The following is a 9,836-nucleotide window of genomic DNA, read 5'->3' as shown; positions in this document are numbered from 1 at the left end:
CAAAGTGAAATGCTGCATAAGTTCACACAAAGAAATTAATGCTGAAATCCAACTTCCATGTTGTTTATAATTCTTGTATTTCAACAGGTGGACATCATTCAGACACCAGAGTGTCGACAAGATGTACAGAACGGGACGAACTCGAGTTTTGCCGTTCGTTTTGAGAACAATCTTTATCAAACTTCAATTTCCAGTGGTCCTTTCACAGTCTACTTCACCACTAAGGTATCCAAACATTCAGGAAGGCTTCTAACAGCTCTTAACATCAACCATTATTCTTTCACTGTGGACAGTTTAAAAACACCTTTGAGGAGCTTGACTTCTTGGCTTGGATCCAGCTAGCTTTCCATTCAATCTTGCCCTGTTCCTCTCCTTACTATATACTCCTATCCCACCGAGCTTTCCTACATGCAAATCCAGTGACCTTTGGGTTGTATTTTCTTGCCTCTGTGAAGGTTATGCATTCTACAAAGCCCGCTCTTTTTAATTCAAAGCCTGAAGTCTTGGGTCCCAGTTCTGCTGCAGCCACTGTGTGGCCCCCTTTATCAAATGGGTTGGAACGAATCACACTTTCTCTGGAAAAGCAGCAAACGGATGGTGTTACTCAGATTTTAAAAAACGAAATCAAGATAATATGTTTTGAAGATAAAATGGGATAATATATATGTATATATTAGTAGTGTTGTGCACCGAGTTGATTTTAAAAAAATGTATACTGTGTTGATACAAAATAAATAAATTGAAATAATTTGGTAAATTTTGACAGTGCCTCTGGGCTTCTGTTTAATTTCGCTGCCGGGACCATGCAATCCAGCGTTGCTTGAAATCACTGAAGTTACACGGGGTTAATTCTGTTTAGGATTATCCTGTAAAACGGCTACAGCAGTTGCTCCGATATCTTCCAGCGTCCGTAAGAACTCTGAAGCTTCGAGAATCCGGTGAATCTTCAACCCGGAGACAGCCGCATCCCCCTATGTAAGAGTCTGCATTACGCCTATTTTATCAGAATCTCCCCTCCCATGCGCTACTTTGGTTGTTTCCAATCTTTCGCCGTCATTTTATCCCCCCCTCCGCACCTTGGACTGTACCATTTCTGTGCAGGAGGGGAGAATAAAGAGTGTCTGCAGCACATTGCTCTCGGAGACTCGTCCCGCGGACACACCATTGAGCCTTTTGCATCTAAGCAAACGTTTTGGATACGAAAACCTGCCTAAGGAGCTAGGGGAGCTCCGCTGGCTGTAGTTCCACCTTCGTCCTCCCCTCCTGCTGTCTCACGTGGTCCAAGCCGAAGTCAAAGGGAGGGGGCGGTCTATCTGGGGCGACGGGAGGGGGCAGGAAAGATTTAAGGCTCGGGAGCGGTCGGGGAGGTTGCTTTGGCCTTCGCGGGGAGCGCAGTCATGGCATCATCGAACGGTGAGGAGGGCCGCTGGCGGGGCGGAGGCTGGGGGGTGCAAAGAGGGGAACCCAGCCACACATGGGAGAATCGGCCTGCCTTTGCAAGGCTCGGTCTTTCTGGTTCCCAGGCTGGCCTTAAAACAATGGTGTGTGTGGTGGTGGTGGTGGGTGTCTTTTCCCCGGGCGGGAGGCAGAGCAGCAACGGAGGCGTGCAGGCGAGGGCGTAAACCCGACTTGTTTAAATCGGCGTCTTGAGGGGTGGCTGGTGGAGACCCAGACGCGCCTAAAGGGTCCGGTTCTCCTCCAGATGAGGATGGGTGGCCGGCGGGGGGGGGGAATGCAAATCACTGCACACTGTCGGCCAGGGGAATTGAGGCCTCGGGCCGAGCCGTATTTTTAGCATTTATCGCGGGGGGGGAAAAGTTTCTTGTTTTAGTAGTAGTCCTCTCCCATAATATCGGGGCGGAGGGACGTGGCTGGTGGGTGGCGCGGCTGCCTGGTCTTTGCTGAGCGTTGGGGGAAGGGGCTTTAGCTGCAGGCTGCGACTTCCTGTCAAAATTAGGACCAGGGAATACATGGGGGGGTGGGGTGGCGAGCCTGGGAAGCATCGCTCGCGTGGCTTTCACACCCCCTCTGTAGTGCATTTGGGTGGGTGGGTTTTAGTTATACGGATTGCGCCATTGACGGCGGCCATTTTGTGCGAGGGGCGGCCGGGCGGGAGCGGCGCTGCGGCGTCGATGGCTCTAGAAAGGACCGGCGCGAACGGGAGCGAGGCACGGGGCTTCCGAGGAAGGCTCCAGGGGCAGAGGAGCGCGTGGGTGGCTTAGCAGCTGCGCGTGCGCAGCTCTAACAGTCGCGTGCGGGCGAGTTCCGCCGCTTCGCTGGAGGGGCGGAGAACAGGGATGACGTATTTGTAGGGGCAGCTGTCTTTTTTTAAAAAAACAGACCCCATGGCCTTTGCGCATGCGTATAAAGGGCCGCCTTTGTCGCAACCTTGCATCCGGGCCTTTTTAAAAAAATTCCCTGTGTTGCGTCTCTGCAGTGGAAGCATTGCCTGGCCCCGCCTTCCCCAACTGCCTAGTCGCGCGAGCCCGACCGTTGTTTGCGCTCTGCGGGGGCCCCCCTCCTCCATTTTCTTTTAGGCCTGAAAGGTCCAGATTCCCTCCCTCCCTTCCTCCCTCCCTTTCTCGCCCGGGTGGTGGAGATTTAAACTTGCTGCTCTAATGCCTTGACGAAGGCGTTTTCCCATGGGTAGGTAATTGTGTCTCCCCACCCCCGCCTTATGACATAGAATCATAGAGTTGGAAGGGACCTCCAGGGTCATCTAGTCCAACCCCCTGCACAGTGTAAGAAATTCACAAATATACCTCTCCCACACACACACCTAGTCACCCCTGCTGCATGCCCAGAAGATGACAAAAAAACTCCAGGATCCCCAACCAAACTGGCCTGGAGAAAACTTGCTTTCTGACCCCAAAGTGGTGATCAGCATTTCCCTGGACAAGAAACTTGGGCCACAAGAGCTAAGCACTGATGCAACCCTTCCTGCCCTCCCTCTCATGATCTGCCTCAGTTCACAGCATCAGCATAGCTGTTAATAACATGTAGTTTGTTGCTGTCCACTGAAGGTGGCGCTACCTCAGCATGTTAGGATTGAGGACTCCCTTTGGTTAAAGCAGCCCTTACGGAGACCATGGACTGCCAAAAGACCAGTCAGTGGGTTCTAGGCCAAACCAAGCCTGAACTCTCCCTAGAAGCTAAAATGACTAAGCTGAGGCTATGGGACTTCAGCCCCATGATGAGAAGACCAGAGTCACTGGAAAAGACCATCATGGCAGGGGAAGCTGAAGGCAGCAGGGAAAGAAGAAGGCCCAACATGAGATGGGCTGACTCAAGAAAGGAAGCCATGAGGGCCCTCAGTTTTACAAGGCCTGTTAACAATAGGACATTTTGGAGGACATTAATTGATATGGTTGGCCAGACGTTGGCAGTGACTTGATGACACTCAACACACACACAAATTGTGGTTTTAAAAAATGGCCAGCTTAGGCTGGAATGAGCGGGATTAAAAAATCAATAAATCAGTCAAATCAGATGTATTTTTATGTACCCTGATTTATAGATTTTATTTATATCGCAAGCTGCCTGGGGGGGATGTCAGGAAGAAAGGCTGCTAATAAATATTACAGATAATAAGCGTTTAGCCATGAAGAGAAACTGCTGGGCTATTTGCTGTCACTGTGCTGGTGATAAGGTGGTGTTTATAAATAGAGTACATGTAACTCCCTGGCCTGGAGTTCCTGCTAGCTGTCACGGCTTTAGAGGAGGAGGATGAACCAGGGCCCCCGTCTCACACAACCTTCCTTTTCCTATTGTTTGCCTTTTGGGGCGCACAGGTTGCATATACCCTTTTCTGGGTGCGATGCCATTTTTGTGAGTGTGCATTGGGACTCTGATCCTAGTATGACTGGCATGTGTGTGCATAATTATTACGTTGAGTTTCATTTCTTCAAGGATTAATGCTGTGCACCTGGCCTGTAGCTCAAGGTAGCAAAGGAAAAGAATCATAGAGAAGTGCCCGGCGCAAACATCCACTTGCGTTTGCTTCCTCAGATTCACCTCAGCATTTCCCTGCTTGAATCATGGGTTACTTTCTTTGTTAGAGGTTAGATAATAAAAAATAGACCACATGAAAACTTTTATTTTAAAATGGATCTCTTGTTCTGTTTTTCCCCTCTTGCAGATTACAGCCAGTCGGCAACACAGAGGTAAATAACCCTTGAATTACTCATCTTACATGTATGAGTGACCTGTTTGCAGGGGTTTTTTTTTTGTTTTTTGCATGAGCCTTGTACATAACTATGATGTTAGCTAGGTGTGAGTAGCACTTGTTTCTTGTGACCTCACAGGAGGTCATGCTAATCATCTGTGGAGAAACGTGAAGGACACAAGAGCTAATTAGATCTAGCACATCGATGGCTTGACTAATCTCAATTTTCTGCTACTAGATAAGTCTTAACTTCCTAGGAGGAGAACTGGATTGGATGCTCCAGGAGAATTTGTACTATGTTTGTCAGGAAACAAATATAAGATTATTCAGATTCTATTTGGCAATCTGGATTATAAAGATTAGCTACAATATGTATAGGAATGCAAAAGGATTATTTAGCCTTAATAATGACAGCCTTAATAAAAAAAATCTGACGTGTTACCTTTTATAGTGCTTCAAGCACAGATTATGCGCAAATTAATTTTTCTAATCTAGATTCCTGTTTATAGGACTTGTGGAAACAACAGTTTGTACAAACCAATTTAGTTTTTTAGGAGTCACACTGTCTGTCTTATGCAGTTGTGGTTGTTCAAATGTGTAGAAGCCCACGGTTAGAACCAGGAGTAAAGTTGATTGTGGTGTTTGTAGTTTGCTTTGATTGCATTTTGCCTTACATTTGTTTCAGTTATGGGGCATACCCAACACCACCCGGGCAGGGCTATTCTCAGCAAACTAGCCAGCCCTATGGGCAGCAGAGCTACAGCGGTTACGGACAGTCAGCTGATACCTCTGCATACAGCCAGAGTAGTTACGGCTCTTCTTACGGCCAGACTCAAAGCTGTGAGTATTATAGCAAATCTTAGTACTTGTCCTCCTGGGTACATTGGGAAAAAACAGTGTTTCCTCCCCAGGGGAGAAATTAGATTATGTTCTTAATCAGAGCTGAGGTAAATTACACTGAAAGTCTTTTCAGTCTTCCGCACAAAACTCTGAAGTCAGTCTGCAGAATGTTGCGTTATTAATTTGTATCTTGGCTGTTGTCCACCATAGAACTCAGAGTGGGGTACATAAAGTTCCTTGCAAGCCTCCCATCCAAGCATTAGACCCATACCCACTTAGTTTCAAAGAAGTCTCCACCTTGTATGTACCTGCCCAGTTGTATTCTGGGATGTTGATACGCTGATGATGACTTACAACCTGATTTCCCCCGTATGCCATTCCAAGTCATTTGGGGGATCAAATTGGCTTCTGTGTCTATATTTCTAGGTGGGTCAAAGTTGTGAGGACTGCCAGCAGGTTTGGTAGCAGGAGATAAAAAGGCCACTAAATGCCAGAAGTGTCTCTTCCCCCATCGCCTGAGAAAAGCAGTCAGTCTTAATTATATAGAGCTGTATATTGTGGGACAATCGGTTGGGTACTATTATTGGTGGTAAAGGAGTTGCATGCTTTTAAGACTGAATTATCTCCTTAGCAGCTGGCTATGGCACTCAGTCAACTCCACAGGCTTATGGCTCATCAACCGGGTACGGCAGCGGTCAGACTTCTCAAACATCCTATGGACAGCAGTCCTCCTATCCCAGCTATTCCCAGCCACCAGCCAGTACCACCACTGGAAGGTAACACCTGAGAAACCTCTTGGCATTTCATGGCGGGGGGGACTTGACAGACAGGAATGGTAGTGCCTTCTTCTGTTGGATGGTGTCTTGTGTCAAAAACAGTCTCCAACTTCATTGTGGGTTTTAGACTGTGCTTTTTATGTCAAATGCTGTTTTTTTTTCTCTGATCTAGCTGGAAGGGCAGTGGCTATTTTTATGTCAAATGCTGTTTTTTTTTCCTCTGATCTAGCTGGAAGGGCAGTGGCTAGAGAATAGATTGCAGGCACACTCTGCCTTAATGCCCTTTCTTGCTGTGCGAGAGCACTGCATTCTTCAGTGCATCCAAGAACCCCCATCTCAGTGGGTGGGTTGGGGTGAAGTATGAAAAGTAGCTGCATTGTGTATGGAAGTCTTGCATACATGCATGTATGTGTCTCCTTTTGAAACCTGCAGTTACGGTAGCAGTTCTCAAACGTCCAGCTATGGGCAGCCCCAGAGTGGGGGCTATGGGCAGCAGTCAAGCTACGGCAGCCAGCAGCAGAGCTCTTATGGGCAGCAGCCTTCCTACAACCCACCACAAAGCTACGGTCAACAGAGTCAGTATGGCAGCGGCAGTAGCAGTGGAGGAGGTGGCGGCACCGGATGTGAGTTCGTTTTCTTTCTCTTTAGTCCACCATCTGGAAAGCCAGCTGTGAATTACGCAGCACTGTCATACCTAGTGTATTCTCCAGAAGCCAATGGTTGCCACCTAGTGGGGAGCAAGAGCAGCTGGACCCCCCCCCATCATGCCAGGAGTCTCCATCCCCCAGTAAATCTATCCAGGACCTTGGGGGGGGGGGGCGAATGCATTCATGAATACCTTCCTTTATTGATGCAAAAACTATGTTCCCTTGGAAACTCTTTCTTTTGGCCTGCTGTTGTTAATCTAGTTCTTACTGTCACTTCTCTCCAGCCGGTGGCTATGGCCAGGATCAGTCCTCCATGAGCGGAGGCGGCAGCGGAGGCGGCTACGGCAGCCAGGACCAAGGAGGATACGGAAGCCAGCAAGACCGCAACCGTGGCCGAGGCAGTGGAGGAGGTGGTGGTGGTGGTGGTGGAGGATATGGGAGAGGAGGTGGCTTTGATCGAAGCGGCGGCCGAGGTGGCAGCAGAGGAGGCAGTCGTGGAGGCATGGGGTAGGTGTCCAGCCACGTGTTGTGGGAGAGGGAGTGGGTTTCTCTTTACTGGCTTCTAGTGTTTGCAGTGGAGCAAAAATGCTAACCTCTTTTGTGGGGGGGGGGGACAAGGTGTGAGTGACTGAAATGTGTAGTGTTCTGTGTACATGGGTGGGAAGCCACCGTATATGCCCTGGAGATCACAGTGCCCGTTTCTGTATGGGATGAATTTTAACTGATGTCAAATGTTGGTGTTTTTTTCTATTTGCATGTAAAGGAGTTAAGCTCTTTTTCTGACAATTATCTGTTGCAGTAACAAGTCTGTGCATGGGGCAAAACATATATTTGTCTTTCAATCATACTTGGATCTGTTTACAACCTCAAAAGTGCACGATACAAAAATAATTGTTCCTCAGAGGTGAACTATGGTCTGCTCTCTTTGAGCCATGTATTGTTCTGTATTATCAAAAGGATTTCTGTACTTCTGTTTTATGGGGGAAATTACCTAGTCAGTGGTACCATCCTTCAACTTCACCCTAGTGTTAACCTGATAAAGTGTATGGAGGGGGCTTGTTTTATAAGCTGATAAATCACGGGTTACAAAAGTCTCTTCAGAAAGATAATGTGCACGGCAGGGCTTTGATACAGACTGTAAAACAGTTTTTCTTGGGGTTATAATTGTGTGGTCTAGCCACATCATGGGTACAAATACAGGTAAAAAGAATGTGTGTTGGTTTTCCCACACTGTGGTTGGACTTTTATTTGTGGTTAACGTGTGGCAAAGCACTATCTTTACACCTGCTCTTCTTGGGTGTGCGATCCACCTCCCTTTTTGCGGAGGAGTCTTTCACGATGGTGTTTTCAAGAAGCAATGATTGCTATGCATCATTGGTTGTATGTTTCCAGCTGACAGTGGGAGAGATGAGATAGAGAGGTGAGTATAGGTGGGGACAGCCAGAGGGTTGTTTGCTTATGAAAAGTAATTGATCTGTTAACAATACCTGCTCTGTTAACAAAATTCTGCATTTTGTGTGCCACAGGTGTGAAAGTCAATGAACTTTTATCAAATCTCCACCTTCCGCTGTTAGTAAAGGGTTTGAGGAAGGGAGAGAGATCTTAATGGCAGGCAGATAATGCAGTCTTTAGAGCTGATATCACTTACTATTTGAGTACGTTATGATGAGAGAACTTGGTCTTTTTTTAACATGCTTTCAAAGCAGATACTTGCATTTAGGGTTGTAAAAGCTTTGCGAAAGCACAAGGCAAAACTTGAGAAGGGTGACCTGGAAATAAAGCGTGCATGGTAAAACAATATTTTAAAAACAAGCTTGGTTCACCGATCGTGCCAAGAAATAGGACGGCAACGAGGAAAGCAACATTCTCTTGAAAGCTGCATCACGACGCCTCACGTAACGGTTCAAGATCGGAAGCAAGAATAGCTAAACACGCTAGAGCTGTTTTTACTTGCAAACCTTCTCAAGGGGGTACTGATATATTTTTAAAAAAACATGCTGAGGGTCAGGAAAAGGTGGAGCAGGTTGTCTTCAGAAGAATCAAATCTAAAAATGTTGTCCAGCATCTTAGTGAAACCGGTGTAGTTTCTAGCAACAAACCTATTAGCCATGGAAAAAAAGCATCATTATCTTCTAACTTATCTCCTCAGCGGTGGTGAGCGAGGTGGTGGCTTCAATAAATTTGGTGGTAAGTCCAAAGAGTTCAAAAACTTGAACTGCAAAAGTGTATTTCTATATATTATTTTTCGGAGACCCTGATGTTGTATGCGAGAAACGTTTGAGAAGCCACCGTTTTATCAGATACAAACCTATGGGAGCACCCCCTGCTGCGGCACATGTGCCAGAATGGTCAGTTGTGTCTGTGGTGTTGCCTTCCACGTCATTGGGCTTTCTGCTCAGGCAAGTTCTTGGTGCTAATACAGTCCATCTTGGTTGTATGTTTTGCAACAAGACCAGGGGAGAAAATGAACCCCAGACTTGTGTGTACTTTGGAGAACGTGAGGGGAAAAAGCCACTTTGGAAGTGTTGGGTTTGTGTGTTGTCCCTTCTTAAAACACACAGAGCGTTGGGTTGAAACGTGTTAACGGAAGTGCATGCAGTCCTGAGAAAATGTGGTAAAAACCAAGGTTTTACAGTACCTTTAAACATATAAGTTACTTGTACAGGTAACACTATGGGAGGGACAGCTCCCTTCAAACTTGGAAGTACAATTTTGGTATCAATGAAACTCATTTAAGAGCTCTTTTGATGACAAATAAGTGGTTTCAAGGGGTTCTCTTTTAAACAAGCTGGTTTTTAATATTTTGAAGTTTGACAAAAAGGTATTTTTGAGCTTGAACGTACCAAACCTAAAAGAATTGGTTATAAGGAGAGTTCCCATATGGTTTGCTGAAAAAGGCTTGGCATGAACATTTGAAAACTGATTTATGCAGGGTTGGTTTAAAGCATTGAGACCAGTGTTGGGCATATGCTTTCAGAAATTATTAAGATTGGGTGCAATAAAAGGTGTCAAAATGGTTAAAAAACCAAATGTGCACAGCAGAATGGTTGATGTAAGTAACCCAATGGTTCATAGAAAAAAACCACGCAACACTGTTGTTTGTGAAAGGGCTGGGTTTTCAGAATATGTGTGCTGTGATGTAAGGTTGCCATTTCCTATGCATAAATTTGTTGTCTTTGTATTGTGAAAAGAGTCGAGGATAGATTGCAGTGTGCTGCCACAGACCTCATGGTGCTGGAAACGTAAACTGGTCAAAGGTCCATAAGAGACTCTGGGTAGCAGTGCCACTGGTTAATGTATACTCTAAAAGATCTGTTCAAATAGACGCATCTGTCTTGTGGTCTTAACAGTGTTTCAAGCATGTGTGTCAGGAGGCCTTGCACCTTCCCTGAGAGCTGGAAATTAGGT

At 46.4% G+C, this 9,836-nt stretch overlaps 1 protein-coding gene across 1 annotated transcript in view; it reads left to right on the top strand.

The window, feature by feature from the left end:
- The first annotated feature begins 1,300 nt into the window (after window positions 1–1,300).
- Window positions 1,301–9,836, top strand: part of FUS (FUS RNA binding protein) — an 11,865-nt gene continuing 3,329 nt past the window's right edge. Inside the window, exons 1-7 of the mRNA XM_015422639.1 lie at window positions 1,301–1,413; window positions 4,139–4,163; window positions 4,851–5,005; window positions 5,640–5,781; window positions 6,214–6,404; window positions 6,713–6,935; window positions 8,578–8,615. Of these exons, the coding sequence (XP_015278125.1) occupies window positions 1,398–1,413; window positions 4,139–4,163; window positions 4,851–5,005; window positions 5,640–5,781; window positions 6,214–6,404; window positions 6,713–6,935; window positions 8,578–8,615 (790 nt within the window). The 5' untranslated portion in view covers window positions 1,301–1,397. The remainder of the gene's footprint in view (window positions 1,414–4,138; window positions 4,164–4,850; window positions 5,006–5,639; window positions 5,782–6,213; window positions 6,405–6,712; window positions 6,936–8,577; window positions 8,616–9,836) is intronic.

Source organism: Gekko japonicus, unplaced genomic scaffold (genome assembly GCF_001447785.1).
Source record: "Gekko japonicus isolate JY-2015 unplaced genomic scaffold, Gekko_japonicus_V1.1 scaffold1980, whole genome shotgun sequence".
NCBI classification, from domain to species: domain Eukaryota; kingdom Metazoa; phylum Chordata; class Lepidosauria; order Squamata; family Gekkonidae; genus Gekko; species Gekko japonicus.
The sequence above is the reverse complement of the archived record's forward strand: the minus strand, read 5'-3'. Positions and strand labels throughout refer to the sequence as shown.